Source organism: Prosopis cineraria, unplaced genomic scaffold (assembly GCF_029017545.1).
Source record: "Prosopis cineraria cultivar Desert tree isolate PC_DT_omini unplaced genomic scaffold, ASM2901754v1 PC11, whole genome shotgun sequence".
NCBI classification, from domain to species: domain Eukaryota; kingdom Viridiplantae; phylum Streptophyta; class Magnoliopsida; order Fabales; family Fabaceae; genus Prosopis; species Prosopis cineraria.
The window spans coordinates 13,119,393-13,135,145 of NW_026555342.1; the positions used below are offsets into that span (position 1 = coordinate 13,119,393).

The following is a 15,753-nucleotide window of genomic DNA, read 5'->3' on the forward strand; positions in this document are numbered from 1 at the left end:
TTTCATAACCTGCATTAAAAATATTAATATATTATTAATAATTAATTAAAAAAGGACAATGTGATGCTAATGTTAAAAAATTAAGTGCAATACATTGTTTCTTAATTTTCTTGAAAATGCTGGTAGCTAGCTCTTTCAAGAATATATTTAAGTAAAAATATACTTTAACCCTGATTTACATCATACTTTCTCTACTCCTTATGTAAGACTCTTCTTTGTGATCCTTGATATAGAATCAATTATTTAAAGCATTAACTTCCCTTAAATATTCTTTGTTTTAAAAGTATTAAATTATTTTAACTGAATCTCTTAATTTAACTAAATAAAGTTGTTGATATATCCTTATTATAAAAAATGGAGATAGTATTAAACAGCACACCAGATGAGCTTTAGCTTTATATATTATTGTAACCTAGACATATAAAAATTATTGGTATATATTAAACTAATTTAACATAAATATATAAACATACAGGATATACATTTCTTTACAAGATTTTTGGTCCCCTAATTGTTCACTCTTTATAAATTTATATTTGCATTTATGATTGATTTAACATCAGTTCATAATATTATTATTTTAATTTAACTTATCTGTATAGACAAGGGTGAGAGATGGAGCTCGTGGTGGGTGTTCAATTCTATCACTTACAGTTCTCTCTTCTAGTTGGGTTCTGTCATCGTTCTTATAATTTTTGGGAGGGCAAAAAATGAGGCAACTGAAAGAAGGTGGTGGTGTAAGTCCTGGGACTATCCTAGTGTTTCATAGCACAAACACATTAGAATTAGATAGGAGCATCAAAATCACTGAGTTGGTACGAGGTTTATGATTTTGTGTCTGAGAATTCTTGTAGCTCTTCTTATGGGTATTGACACTCAGATCAAACAAGTCTTCTCTGTTGACAAGAAATCTGAATTCATAGACGTGAAGTCCTTAATGTAAGCTCTTGATCATCATCACTATTATACAATATTGTTCTCCTTATTTCTGTCTCAAATATGTATATCCTGATTTTGAATTTTGTTTTACAAGTTCTTAGTGGTGGCTAATGTGTTGGCTACTGTCTACTCTTTTATCCAAGGATTGTGTTGTGTTATGAGTATTATCAGAGGAAATGTGCTCCTCAGGAAGCACTTAACTTGGCTCATTTTCTCTTATGATCAGGTAATTCCATGAGACCTCTCTATCTTCTTTTACTGTGCATAGTTGTCTTTCTATTGGAAGTATTTATGTTCGAGGCACACAAGCCATTAAATGTAAATATCTCTTCTAATAGGGATTGAAACCTTGATTTTTTATGTTATGAAATAATAGCTTATTCTATTAGATTTAACCCCGTTAGTGAGACTAGACCTATGTATTTTTTACACTACATTGATACCATGAATTTACCTGAGGTTCACATCTCAAATTCCAACCCATTGTCTATAACACCGCATTTAAGTACAGCCTATTAACTTGATAATGCCTTGACCAAGAATGAGTTAGAGATCCATTTCAAACTATTAAGGGAAACCCATCATAAGAGTGGAGTCTAATTAACTTCCAATGCAACATTTGATTGTGTTTCTAGGGGAATAAACCAATTATGACACTGTTACAAAAGACAAAAAGTCAACGCCATCCTAGAATTGTGATAATAAATGCCCTTTGGCTATAATAAATTTGTGGCCTCTGTGCAGTTATTGCAACATTTATGAGTTTTTTTAACTATATTAGTGTTATTTTTTATGTAGATAATTGCATATGCGATGGTGGTAACCAGGGTGGTTGTAGTTAAATCTGCAGCATTTACGAGGGAGGGACAAGCAGAGTTACAGTAGATGAGAGTGTGCAACATTTTTGGAAAGTTTTGCAAGCAAGTTAGAGAAGGGATAGTTAGTGCTTTAGTGGTTAGCATTAGTACGATGGTCCTCTCTTGTATTTCTATTTTCTCTTTATTTTGATTGTATGGTGCTCATAACAAGGGCCAAAAATACAGGTTAAGAGGTTAAGAATTTGATCATAGATCTATATAGTTTTCTAGCTCTTCCAACTCTTAACGTTTCTTCAAAATTGATAAGATGGTAATTAGTTTTGGAGATCAATGGAGATTTGTGCTAATATCAATAATATATTAAAGTATGGGTCTCCTTATTTTGGTTAGTGATAGTACGGTTTTATAGAAGGAAGATACAGTTTCTATCTTCTATTCTCTGAAACAACAAAAATAGAAGGAGATAGCCAAAAAAGGATCAAGGTTTTGGTTAATGATTCCAAGTATATAAAATTAATGTTTTAGACTTCTAGTCACATAATCTATATCATCATGAACTAAAGTCCTGATTCCATAATCCCATGCAATTTGAGGATAAAAAGGAAGTGTACCTGAATTCATCATTTGAGGTATAGATGTAGCATTCAATGAATTTGATATCCATACTCTTGATTGTTCTCTGGAAGGAAGGGGAGAGAATAGGTTTAAACGATATTATTTGCATGTGAGGAAAAAAATCAGAGTGGGAAAAAGTTTTTGCATACTTAGGTCCTCTACCGAGAGGTGGGAGATCCTAAACCCCACGTTGATAAGGAAGACAAAACATCCCAAACATAAAAAAGACAAAACAAACAACGCGCGCTAGCACTCACACAACCGTAGGGCACGAAAGATGCCTTAAAATGTTCTCTTATACCCTATATATAATTGAAACAAAAAAATGACAGTTAACTCATTTAATATATTTTAAAGTGAAAATTTTTTTACACTTTATCTCTATCAAAATTAAATTACAATAGAGTTAAAATTGAAAAAAAATAATAAATGATCCTCCATCTGTCCTATATTTAGAATTAAGGAATCTTTTTAAAAATATCTTATAATAAGAACCAAAAGAAGTAATGTATCAGACCTCTTAAGTAATTTTTTCTAAAACCCCAAAACTCCTTTACACATTAAAAGGTAATTATAAACCATGGTTGTTTCGTTGCATTGTTAGGATGTTAGGTTTTGATTTTGATTATGAGGATTTTAAAAAAAAAATAGCAGTAATGTTTTTATTCCTAATTCTATTCCTCAAGAATTATGAGAAAAGTAGATGTAACCATCAATAATTTTTTTTATTTAATAAATGAATAAAACAAACAAGTCAAAGTTTTAGAGGGAGAGCTAAATCAGTCATCATTCTTTTCCTCCAAATAAACAAAGTGAAGAATGATCCAATGCAAAAGGGGCTCTCAATAGTGTGAGCTTTCCTTGTCAAAGAATGAGCATTAGAGACTACATTCTACAAACAAAGTTAATAATGACTACCTCCAATCCTTATTAATTACATTATAGACATTATAAATAATATGAAATGGATGTTATAGGAGGTTGATTGCTTCCCTACAATCAAAGCAAACTTCAATGTTCTTTAAACTCTTGACTAGCAGAGTTCAAGTCCTCTATCTATTCCCATAACTATTGCTAAAGCCAGGGGACAAGGGGTTATTTTTCAAGGTTGCAGCAGAAACCAAAGACCCAATTACCAATATCTTTGCTAACTTGATTGTCACTAGTGGCAAGCCATCATTCTTGGTAGAACCATTCACATCTAATCTAACAAAATCCTATTTAGGAGGATGCCATTTGTGAACCGTCAATTTTTTTTTATGCATCTGAAAAGTTAAAAATCTTTATTATGATAAGAAAAAAGAGACCATGCATTGGTCATAGTGAAAGGACTATATTGCTTAAACGTGCATTCGGTTTCGGTGCTAATCACTTAATGAGCACCACCATGCTCATCATTTGATGAGAATTTAAACCGTCCATATTTTGTAAAATTAATCAAAAGAGGAATACAAACTCATTTTGGCCACTTTAGTTGTAAGATTTTTCACCCCTTTTAAATCTAGATCATTCTTGATATATATTTTAACTAATTCAATGACATAATCAATTTGAGACTTCTATTAATGATATTCATAATAATATTTAATTTAAAAGACATATTTATCTACTAGTTTGTTTTTTTTTCTAAAGTTGGCAAAATGATTTTACATATTGCAATTACAATTAAATGATTAATGGTTGAAAAATCCCCTTTATTTTTTGTTCCAAAGATCTGAAAAATGAGTGGCACCATTGAAAGAATAATTTAGCATGGCTATATCTAACAAATACTTTTCGATAACATTGATTGTAAATTTCTTATATACTTATTACAAACAAAAAAAATCAAGTAGAGGATAATTATAAAATATGTAATTAAAGTTTTAAGTTCTTATTTTTAAGTTTCTAATTTAAAAAAAAATACATTGCACTCCTGATATAAGATCTTAACTTTGCCATTGTTTAAATATAAGATCTCAAGTTTGAGTTTGTGTAAATACAAAAAATGCATTTGAAAGAACTACATTTAATTAAACAAAACAATATTTGAATACATTCTTATCAGATAATTATATAAAAAACAAGAAAGAATATAATATTATATTATATAACATGATTTATTTATATTTATATTTTATATAACCAAGGCCAATACAGAATAATTGAGAGGTGCCTCACAATGTTTTAATTATCTTAAAATCTTATGAAATATATAAATTGCTACTAAGTCATTAAGTTTCTCAAGTGTAAATAGGTTTTTGTGTAATTACGAAAATATTCTTATCTTTTTTTTTTTTTTTATAATAACTCATGTACAACCGCCAACAAAGTTTCTCGGACCTCTGCCATCGCTGCCACCTTCTTGAAACTCTGCCCCCTTATGATGGAAATGGGAATTTCCTTTCAGGTCAATCTGAACTCAATGCTGAGGAGAAGAAGAGGAGGTCACCTTCATGCTTTCTTGCACTCTTCAACTATGAAGACCAGTGGCGGGGGTCACTACAACAAAATACAGTATTCTCAACTTAAGAATATTGACAGGCATGACTTAGAGTAAAAAATAATAGAATTTTCCACAAATAATTATGATTGTCAAAATATCACCGGTGATTCTGATCATTCCGATCTTGAAGCCTCAGTGATTAAGGAGGTAGACAGTGAAGCAGTTGAACCAGAGAGAAAACCTCGGAAGAGAGGACGAAAATCCGAAAAATGGCAGAGAGGAGACTCTGAATCATGTTGAAGCTGAAAGGTAGATGAGAGAGAAGCTCAATCAACGGTTCTATGCGATTCGTGCTGTGGTTCCAAACATTTCAAAGATGGATAAAGGCATAAAGCATCCCTTCTGGGTGATGCACTGACTCAAGCCGAAGCTTCAGAGACTAGAATCAGACAAGAATGAATTGCAGAACCAATTGGATTCTGTCAAGAAGGAGCTCGAGGTAGCCCAAAACAAGGGCTCTGCGCCACCTCCAGCGGATAAAGAACCGAAGTCGTCCAATCACCATACAGGCAAGATCATTGATTTTGATATCGACGTGAAAGTTATCGGTTGGGATGCGATGATTCGAATTCAGTGCAGCAGGAAGAACCACCCAGCAGCATGGTTGATGGCAGCATTGAAGGAGCTAGACCTGGATGGGAACCACGCGGGTGTGTCGGCGATGAATGATTTGATGATCCAACAAGCAACAATGAGGATGGGCAGTCAATTCTACATGCAGGCGCATTTGGCACTTTCATCATCGAATACATCAAGATAAGGCATTTTCGTAATTGCACGAAAATTTATTTTCAATTAAAAAAACTTATACATTTAATCAAAACATGTAAATTTTTCATAAATTATTTATTTATAATAATTTTTTATTATTAATTTTATTAATATATTAATATTTAGGAAAAATATAACTTTAGTTTTTACATTTTGCTTATATTTTATTATAAGTCCTACACTTTTTTAATATTTTAAATTTTTATACTTTTATTTTTCATCTTTTAGGTCCTTGTTAAATTTATGTTTTCTCTAATATTTATTTATCATCATTTGAGTGTCTATAATTATATTAAATGTAAACTTTAAGAAAATATTCTCATCATTTTTATATATAAAATATTTTTATTTAAATCCCGCATATCAATAATAAATATAATAATTTTTTAATTTCATAACTAATAATATCAGTGATGAAAAAAATATAATTAATAATTTATTTTATTTTTTAATATAATGATAAAATTATTTAATAAGTTAAAATATTATTGTCACCCTTTTATATTTAAAAATAAAATAAATTTTTAAAAAATATTTTAAATATAAAAATGAAGGGAGTAAATCTTACTAAAATAATTAATAATTTATATATTTCATAGAATTTTAGAGTAAATAGAATAATTGTGAGGGATTTGAGCCTTTGTTCCAAAATTCTTCCTCTAGGAAGTTTACAAAACCGGCTTACATCTCGGCTTCTGGAAACCATCACTAGCCGTCTTTGACCTGACACCTGTTTTACTCCCGCCAAACCTCCGGGAGGTTGTCCTAATTCCCCCTAAAACCCTAATTTCTCAGTTATTTCTACTTCTAGTCTGGCTTCGGTACTAGTCGCTGAATTGAATTGATTGTTGATTGGACGACAAGGGAAAGAGTGGGAGATGTCACAAAAATTCTCGCCGGCTCTTCGGATTGGAGATCTAAATGATTTCATAGCGCCATCTCAGGCATGCATAGTCTCTCTCAAGGGGTTAAAGTCTAACACTACGAGGGCCGACAAAGCCGAGGTATTTGGTTTTGATTTCAATGTTTCATTGAAAACGAGATGAAGTTATGCTGGCCATTTCGCTAGGCTTGCTTATGAAATAGATGTCATTTTTTTTATCCCCCAAAGCTATGAAAAGAATATGCTATCCATGTGTGATGGTATGTAATTTTTCTTTTGCATTTACAGTATGTTATTCAAAATTGTTAATTTGACTTGTTCCGTGTAAACATCACTGAAGGTTTCGACCGCCAAAAAGCAATCACTGCCAGAACCTGTTAAGATTTCTCTCAAGGACTGCTTAGCATGCAGGTGAGTCATAATGCTCTTTCTCTGCTTCATATGAGTTTCTGTAAGATGTGTAATTTGAATTCGAATCCATCCATGAGCTATTTAATGGTTTTTCCATAGGTTTTATTTTATTGGAATTTTTCCAATGAACGAAGTTGTTGCCTTGTTGGGTCGTTGAATGCTAATTTCTTGTGTCAACTGTGATGTGTCCTTTTGCCTGTGCTTAATCCCGTGGGCGATGGTTGTGCATTCCTTACAAATGGGATGCTTCTTAAATTGATTCATGATAAAATTATCTTGTCAATTTAGTCCTGCAGAGAAAGAGCAGTTGTCAATTTTGCCATCATATAATTGTTAAGTAAATTTGGTTTTCCACGTATTGGTATTTCTTGATTTGGTCTCATAAATATAAATGAAATTAACAATGTAATGACACATTGCATACTTTTTATGGTCAACTTCGTCAGTATTATTATATAGATTGAGAGGAGATCGACTATAAGTTTCATAGATGGTATATTGATACGAGATTATTATTTGTGAGGGATCAAATTGAGAAATACCTGATATGCAAGGATAAATTGATTAGACAATTCTATGAGAGCTAATTATAAGTAGGGAAAATATCATTCAAGGACCATTGAGACAAATTAACATCAAACAAGAACAAAAAGATTCTGAAATATCATTACATGACCATAGGATTGATTTGAAAATTTTTTTTGATGGGAAAAGACTATGATACTCCTACTTTTTTTTTTTCCTTTTCTAAAACTTATCAACTAGCAAATGGTTTCTTGTTAAATGCGAATGGTTGCTTGTTAATTAACAAATGGCTACTTGTTGAAATATGATTTACATTTGTTCCTTCCAACAACCAAATTCTTTCATATTCTTAAATTTGTCAATTAGTGAATGACTTCTTGTTAAATATGAATGGGTACTTTTTAATTAATGAATAGTTACTTGTTGACACATGATTTACACTTGTCTCTTCCCACAATCAAGTTCTTTCAAATTCTTAAACTTGTCAATTAGTGAATGATTTCTTGTTAAATACTAATGGATGCTTATTAATTAATGAATGGTTTCTTGTTAAAATATGATCTGCACATGTCCTTTCCCATGACCAAGCTCTTTTATGTTATTGAACTTGTCAATAAGCGAATGGTTTCTTGTTAAATGTGAATAAGTACTTGTTAATTAATGAATAACTTCTTGTCAATTAAAAAAGAAAGGTAGGAGTATTATAGTCTTTTCCTAGCTAAAATTATTTTCAAATTAGTGCCTTGGTTCTGCAGTGATATTTCAAAATCTTTAGGTTCTTCATTGATATTAAATATTCTTAGTCGTCCTTTAATGATATTTTCCCTTATAAATATCCTGTTATGGGGGAGGGATTTTAGTCAAATACTTTTTGGTTTTCAAATCAAAGTCTTATGTTTGAATCCTTATAAAATTGATAGTATTAAGATCTCTATTGGGTAATAGGAATCAAAATTGATAGTATAAGAACGCCTTGTGGACAAACAAAGGATTTTCCTATAGAGATTGGACTACATCAGGGATCATCTCTGAGTTCTTATTTGTTCAATTTGATTTTAAATGTTTTGACGGAACATATTCAAGAGGAAATCTCGAAATGTATGCTCTTTGCGGATGATATAGTTCTTATAGCAGAGACAAGAGAAGAGGTTAATTGCAAACTTGAGTTATGGAGGAGGACATTGGAGTCGAAAGGTTTTCGTCTGAGTAGAAGTAAGACGGAATATTTATATTGTAAATTTGGTAAAAGACTATTCGAAAATAATTTGGAAGTGAAATTGAGAGATCAAATCATACCTCAAGTGGAAAAGTTTAGATATTTGGGAGCCATTATTCAAAATGATGGCGAAATCAGTGGAGATATTTCATATAGAATTCAAGCTGGGTGGTTTAATTGGAGAAAAGCTAAAGGAGTTATTTGTGACCGTAAGGTGCCTAATAAACTTAAAGGAAAGTTTTATCGTACTGCTATCAGACCGGCAATGTTATATAGTAGTGAATGCTGGGCTCTAACAGGACAGCAAGAGCATAAAGTTGGAGTAGCAGAGATGAGAATGTTACGATAGATGTGCGGACATACACGTAAAGATAAAATTCGAAATGAGCACATACGTGAAAAAGTGAGGGTGGCACCTATTGAGGAAAAAATGGTAGAAAATCGGTTGAGATGGTTTGGGCATGTACAAAGAAGACCAAGGGAGGCACCAGTGAGAAGAGTGGAACATATAACTTTGAGTCCGATTAAAAGAGGTAGAGTAAGGCCTAAGAGAACACTCTTGGAAGTTGTTGAACGTGATCTCTTAATTAATAATATTTCTAAAAGCTTAATAAATGATAGAGCACAATGGCGTCTTGCAATCCATGTAGCCGACCCCACCTAGTGGGATAAAGGCTTGTTGTTGTTGTTGTTGTTGTTCTTCATTTCAAGTTGCAAAAGTCTGATAAGATTGACATAAAGGAAGCTTTCTTAAAGCTTGGTAATTGTTTTATAGTACAGGTTCTAACAGGAAGTTTGATAAATTTTTTGACAATGCAGTGGGTGCGTCACTTCGGCGGAGACAGTGATGTTGGAAAAACAGAGTTTGGATGAGTTTCTATCCAATATTAATAAAGGAAAGGCTGTGATCGTGTCTCTCTCTCCCCAGTCCAGGGCCTCACTGGCTGTTCATTTTGGCATTTCTCCACTTCAGGTGACTTATAGGATATTGCCTTTTGTTATCATTATTAAATTTGGAATATATTTAACTGAAATCCATCATTCTTCTTCTCTTTCCCCATTAGCTTACAAGTGAAAGTTTTGATGTTTCAGGTTTTCAAAAAGCTGACAAGATTTTTTAAATCCTTGGGAGTGAAGGCAATTTTCGATACAAGTTGCAGTAGAGACCTAACGCTTGTTGAATCTTGTGATGAGTTTATCTCAAGGTATAAACAGAACCAATTGGTTGACGATGAAAGTTCTAAGTTGGGCCTACCAATGATTGCATCAGCATGCCCAGGTATATATTTATATATCAATATGTGGAAAATGTCAGACATATTGCTTCTATGAGGTACACATTTAGGTGCTTGACACAACATTCAACATTCATGACGACATAGCAAAATCCATATTATGGGAAACATTCATGTAATTTCAAGACCTTGTCATGTGTATAAAAAGTTGGAGAAATGTTTCTAAATATTAACAAATACATGTAATGTGCTTAAGATATATTCATCATGTGTTCGAACATGTTAGAAAAGTGTTCAGGAAATGTTATGATAATTTTAAAATTTTCATAATCCAATAGGAAACTCAATTGTGGTTTCATGGTGTGGTATGGACTACTGAGTTCCTCAAAGACACATGATTTATCTATTCAGTTGTTAGTGTTTTGGAGTATCACATACGCACAGAGAGAGGGAGGAAGGGGGGGTTGAGGGAGCTTAAATTAGCCTTGCAATGTGTAGGATAGATTAGGGCAAGGGGTCAAGAATTAGGGTGAAGAAATTGCTGACCAGTTTTAATTAACAGAGTCATCTTTTTATAGGTTGGATATGCTATGCTGAAAAGCAACTTGGATCCTTTGTTCTACCTTACATTTCTTCAGTTAAGAGTCCTCAGCAAACAGTTGGAGCTATCATAAAGCACCATGTGTGCCAGGGTATGGGATTTAGGTAGGCTGTCCATTTAAATTATAAATTTGCTGTCCCTGTGGGTTTGAGTTACAATATTATTGGAATATTTTGTTCATCTACTGTTAAGTTTTGGAAATCCACCATATCTTTGATCAATGCTTCTTTTGTATGCTCGAAATGTTAGGCGAATACTTTTTTTAAAAAAATTATCTGCTTCATAATATTTTTGGTTAATTGTCTGGCAGAGCCGAGGAAGTTTGCCATGTTACTGTGATGCCTTGTTATGATAAAAAGCTGGAGGCTGCTAGGGATGACTTTGTTTTTGACTTGGAGTCCCATGGAAAGGGGGACTGGAGTGAATTTAATAGAATTCCAGAGGTAGATTCGGTATTGACAACTGGAGAGGTTTTGGAATTGATTCAGGTTAGAAGTTTCTATGTTCTTATTCTATTATGTTTTTCCCTTTTAGCTCTTCTTATCTAGTATTAATACCTTTAGTGATCCAATCTTTCAGTTAAAAGAAGTTGATTTCAGAAGTTTGGAAGAGTCCTCATTGGATAGACTGTATGAACCATATGTTTTAGTTAGTTAATTTTCTGTATTTGTCAATTGTAAAAATTGGTGTTTATATACATGCTGCTTCTTGCAGGCTGACAAATATTAATGATGATGGATACCTTTATGGGGTCTGTGGAAGCTCTGGAGGTTATGCAGAAAATATTTTCCGATATGCAGCAAAAACATTATTTGGAAGACAAATTGATGGCCCTCTGAACTTCAAAAATATTAGGAATTCAGATTTCCAGGAAGTTACTCTGGAGGCATGTTCTTGTAAACTTATTCATAAATATATGTGTCTTGCTTCTTGTAAGGTGGTGGTTTGAGCCCAACATCTAGAAATGTTTGGTTATGGAAGTGCCAAATAATTATCCAGGAAAAAATATTCAAGTATTTTCAGCATCCATTAGTTATCCTTGACACAGTTTTGCTTTGGTAACCTGATATTATCCTGTACCTTAGCCACAGTGTTCTTGATGTCACAGTTGTTAAACAGTCTCTACAGGTTTTTTTTTTAAGCTACAGTTTATTTCTCTGGTTCAATATATTAATAAAGTATTATGTCTTATTGTCTATGCAGGTGGAGGGGAGAACAGTGTTGAAATTTGCTCTATGTTATGGTTTTAGAAACTTGCAAAATATTGTTAGAAAAGTTAAAAGTGGGAAATGTGATTACCATTTCCTGGAGATCATGGCATGCCCATCAGGTCGTGGTCCCTCTTTTACTAGAAATTCCATTTTCTTCAACTGATGTGCTGTTGCTTTCAGTGAGGCCAGTAAATTGAAAATGTATTGACTATATGCTATAATGAATTGAACCAGGTTGCTTGAATGGTGGAGGTCAAATCAAACCAAAGCCAGGACAATCTCCAAAAGAATTGAGTCAGTTATTGGAAATAGCATACATGGAAAATGTAAGTTTAATCTGACCAGCCAGTATTTCATGGTTGCACTCATTTTGCTTGGTAGATATGCGCGCGCATGTGCCCGCACAGGTGTATTTGTGTGTGCTGTCTGCATCTGCATCTGAGCATGTATATTAATGGTTCAGATTCTTGTTACATTTGTCATTCTTAACCTTCTGGAATTTTTGTTCTGTTTTTTTTTTTTAATTTTATCAATTATCATTCTTATTAAAGCACATTAGTATCATATAATCGATGTAGCCGATCCCACTTAGTGGGATAAGGCTTGTTGTTGTTATTGTTGTTGTTGTATCAATTATCATTCTTATAGAAGGAAACTTCAGGTATTAAAAGTCTTGTAGTTGATAATATAAATGTATTTCTGTGGAAGATTTTAAATTATTATTTGGCCATTTGCTAGGTTTTGGTGGCAGATCCCTTTGATAATCCTATTGTGAAAAGTTTATATAACAAGTGGCTTGAGCAGCCTGGGTCTGAAAAAGCTAGGAAACACATGCACACAGAATATCACCCTGTTGAGAAAAGCATTACTTCTCAGTTGAAATGGTGAGAAGATTCAGTTTAGAAGATGTTCGTGACCTTCATTCCCTTTCTGGTATGGAGTTGAAAGTTTTTGTGTTCGTTATTCTCAAGGTAATATTCCAGTATCAGGTAGTAGTTTCCTTCAATCCCTTTTCCCTTCAATGTTTGCATCTGTAGAGTCATACAATCTATCGTTTTGAACATTTTATCTGAATGTTACTAAAGTATATATTAAAGAATCTCTAGATGATACATTCTAGATTTTTGGTTTAGTTGTTTACTTGTTCAATAGGGATGAGACTCCAACCCCTTCTGAAAATTGCTATCCTCGAGTTCTTAACTCTGGTGTAGAAAGTGATCATGCACTAATTTGGTGGTCTGAAGGCGATTAGTGGCATTGTTAGAATGAGATTTTTTTTTTCTCTTTCTAATTTTCGTGCAACTTTTCTCAAACTCGCCATTTCTGGGTTTTGCCTATGATGGAACAAGATTTTGATGTCTAAGAGGATGATGTCTTTCTTATTTTCGCCGTCTCAGGCAGATACAGCAGAAGTAGAAACCAAAAACTAAACAGGTACGAGAGGTCGAGCAAAGTGAAGGATAAGGATGATTCAAACATCCACCAGCAACATCGCCAAGAGACTGTCAAGTTTTTGCATGGATTGAAGAAAGAAGGGATAGTGTTGAATTATATCTAAACAATCTATTCCTCCAAGTCAATTTTTTCTCAATCCAAATACCCCCTTTTTAAACCTGTTATAGCTACAGGTCATTTTCAGCAATAAAAGCTAAACAGAGTGTACATGGATGATTCAAGTATGTAAATGAATATGATTCAGGCTTTAACGCTCTCGCGATAATTATGGAATTACGAGTTGCTAGAGAGAGATTATTCATGTGGTTTTTGGCCAGTTTGAATTTTCTTGTGTATGATTCATTCTCAAATTTGTACATTTAATGTGTCCCTTAAAGCAATAGATTTTATTCTTTTTTGTTTTTGGCGTGAAATGGGAAATATCATTAACTCGAAAGGGAACTGTTCAACCAATACACCGAACAAAAGGCCGAAAAAACACAAACATTACATCAAAGTTCTAAAAGTGGAGAAGGATGTAGAAGTATGATTGACTATTGCTCTGAGTTGGGACAGAACAGTGTCAAGAATGAAGACTTCCTCAGTAAAGAGTCTTCTATTCTTGATGTCCCACAGCTTCCAGCAGGTGATGCTTATGCCTATCTCTCAGGAGACTTCTAACCGAGGATTGTGAAGGCATTTGGTGAATCAAGAACTAATACCGCATCCATAGAAGTCCATACACATATCAGTGGGCAGTATTTTCTTCCAAACTGGTGCTGCAAAAGAGCATTCCTTGAAAACATGATTAACGTTCTCGACCGTGGCATTGCAAATCGAACATCTTTGATCATGAGCCATTTCCTTTTAAATCTCACATTTGTACGAAGTTTCCCTTTTAGGATGAGCCATGCAAAAGCTCTTACCCTTTGAGCCATTGGAAGTTTCCAGACTTTAGACCATACACTATCAGTATCATTCCACTCAAGTGCTTGTGAAGAAGTGTAAGCTGATTTGACAGTATCATTACATGGCTCGTTTTACCCTTCTTTCACTCGTAGATCTTGTAATGAAACATGTAGTTATGTAAACACGAGATCCGATAACTATATTTACTATATGTCGTATGATCCTCAAAATTACATTGAATTTATTAGTTAATTCTTAATTCCTTACTGATTTTTTTTATTTTAAATATTTTGGTCATCGGACCTTTTCTTTATTATTATGGTGTGGTGCGTGTCAAGAACGCTAAATCTATCAGATCATGTCTGGAAACGTCCTTGTAAAAGAAAAGGTTTTCATTTCCTTTTCTGTACTGTTAAGTCCCTATAATTCAGCTGCTCTTTTCATCTTTCACTCTAGAGTCCCACTTTCTAAAAGAGAATTACTTAGGAAGTCATTGCGTCGTCTGAAAGAGAATAAAGGTTTTGGAATAAATTAAAGAGGAGATGAGACTGACGAGCAAAGATGTGTGAGAGGCATTTGTTAATCTCTGAATCTGAAGAACTTGTTTGAATTGAAGACGAAGTCTTGCAAGTCTCGAAGCTGCCATTTTTGATACCTTGTGAGCTTCTACCATGTTATTCCTATCCCTTAATTCTTGTCTTTTCTCGTCCCACTTGCTTCATCCATCTAATCGATCCATTAACGAGAGTTAACCATTGGCATGCGTAATGCCTATACCAATTTTAATTTTTACCTGTAACACCAAGTTTTGTTTTCTCTTTCTATGGAATTAATCAGAAGCCAAAGCATATTATCTCCTGGAAGCTATCACATGGATGCTGCCATTGCTTTAATGCTCAGAGGAGCTTTATTGATAATCTTATTGGCCATATCAATTTCCAGAGCCATCAGATTCATCTCTCCTTCACCTTGTCATAGCCAACTTGCTTCTGTTGATGATAGGTAGCTTGCTGCTCCTAAATAATCTCACTCTAGCTTCTTGTTCGATTTGCTGCTACTATAACCCATTATTTCTTGACACTTGTTTCTATTTGCAGTTCTAAAGATCATGTTGTTTCAACTTCTAAGGTTTCTTCTTGTACTACTGAGTACGATGTATTCCTTAGCTTTCATGGGGAAGACACTAGCCACAATTTTGTGAGTTATCTCTACAAAGTACAAAGAACTTCGCAATGCAAACATTCATACTTTTATGGACCACAAACTTGGAAAAGGAGAACAAATCGCACCAGTTCTTTTGAGAACAATAGAGCAATCAATAATATCTATCATTTTTTTCTCCAAGGATTATGCTTCTTCGACATGCTATATGGATGAGCTTGTTCACGTTTTGAAATGCAAGGATAAATATGAAAGGAATTTCCTCCCTATTTTCTACAACGTAGATCCATCAAATATTCGGAAACAAAGTGGGAGTTTTGGAGATGGATTTGCTAAGATTAAGAAGAGGTTTGAACACAACTAGATTGCTTAATGCTTTAATAAAATCAACAAGTTTATCTGGGTGGGATTCCAATAGTATCAAGCATCTTCATAAATATTTCCTTTTATTTAGGATTCTGCTATATTGCTATAATTGTTCTAATTTTTCACTTTCTACCTGGTAAATATGCCTTTTTTTGACTAACATTTATGTTGGA

General features: G+C 33.4%; 2 protein-coding genes and 2 pseudogenes across 5 annotated transcripts; all 4 read left to right on the plus strand.

The window, feature by feature from the left end:
* Positions 1-710: 710 nt before the first annotated feature.
* Positions 711-1,995, plus strand: LOC129286125 (CASP-like protein 2B1; annotated as a pseudogene).
* A 2,669-nt stretch (positions 1,996-4,664) lies between these two features.
* Positions 4,665-5,617, plus strand: LOC129286126 (transcription factor MYC2-like; annotated as a pseudogene).
* Positions 5,618-6,302: 685 nt separating this feature from the next.
* Positions 6,303-13,523, plus strand: LOC129285139 (protein NAR1). 3 transcript variants are annotated; one of them, XR_008587092.1, is made up of 12 exons: positions 6,303-6,632; positions 6,852-6,922; positions 9,483-9,636; positions 9,756-9,942; positions 10,477-10,603; positions 10,810-10,987; positions 11,079-11,128; positions 11,214-11,385; positions 11,703-11,829; positions 11,945-12,036; positions 12,449-12,699; positions 13,108-13,523. XR_008587092.1 is itself a non-coding variant. In XM_054920700.1 (11 exons), exons 1-11 carry the CDS (start codon positions 6,507-6,509, stop codon positions 12,596-12,598), a joined length of 1,434 nt encoding a protein of 477 aa, XP_054776675.1. In that variant the 5' UTR covers positions 6,303-6,506; the 3' UTR covers positions 12,599-13,523. The 3 variants fall into 3 exon arrangements, 1 of the variants encoding a protein (XP_054776675.1); XR_008587091.1 differs by having other exon boundaries at positions 6,304-6,632; positions 12,449-12,681; XM_054920700.1 differs by having other exon boundaries at positions 12,449-13,523.
* A 1,039-nt stretch (positions 13,524-14,562) lies between these two features.
* On the plus strand, positions 14,563-15,542 carry LOC129285263 (uncharacterized). 2 transcript variants are annotated; one of them, XR_008587138.1, is made up of 3 exons: positions 14,563-14,711; positions 14,891-15,055; positions 15,151-15,542. XR_008587138.1 is itself a non-coding variant. In XM_054920857.1 (2 exons), exons 1-2 carry the CDS (start codon positions 14,877-14,879, stop codon positions 15,428-15,430), a joined length of 459 nt encoding a protein of 152 aa, XP_054776832.1. In that variant the 5' UTR covers positions 14,837-14,876; the 3' UTR covers positions 15,431-15,542. The 2 variants fall into 2 exon arrangements, 1 of the variants encoding a protein (XP_054776832.1); XM_054920857.1 differs by lacking the exon at positions 14,563-14,711 and having other exon boundaries at positions 14,837-15,055.
* The last annotated feature ends 211 nt before the right edge of the window (positions 15,543-15,753 follow it).

Excerpts from the sequence above, each read along its gene's own strand:
- LOC129285139 (XM_054920700.1), top strand. The coding sequence starts at position 6,507 with ATGTCACAAAAATTCTCGCCGGCTCTTCGGATTGGAGATCTAAATGAT. Across the intron at positions 9,637-9,755 it reads TTGGCATTTCTCCACTTCAG|GTTTTCAAAAAGCTGACAAG; the intron begins GTGACTTATAGG and ends TTGATGTTTCAG. Across the intron at positions 11,129-11,213 it reads GAGTCCTCATTGGATAGACT|GCTGACAAATATTAATGATG; the intron begins GTATGAACCATA and ends TGCTTCTTGCAG.
- LOC129285263 (XM_054920857.1), top strand. The coding sequence starts at position 14,877 with ATGGAATTAATCAGAAGCCAAAGCATATTATCTCCTGGAAGCTATCAC. Across the intron at positions 15,056-15,150 it reads CTTGCTTCTGTTGATGATAG|TTCTAAAGATCATGTTGTTT; the intron begins GTAGCTTGCTGC and ends TTCTATTTGCAG.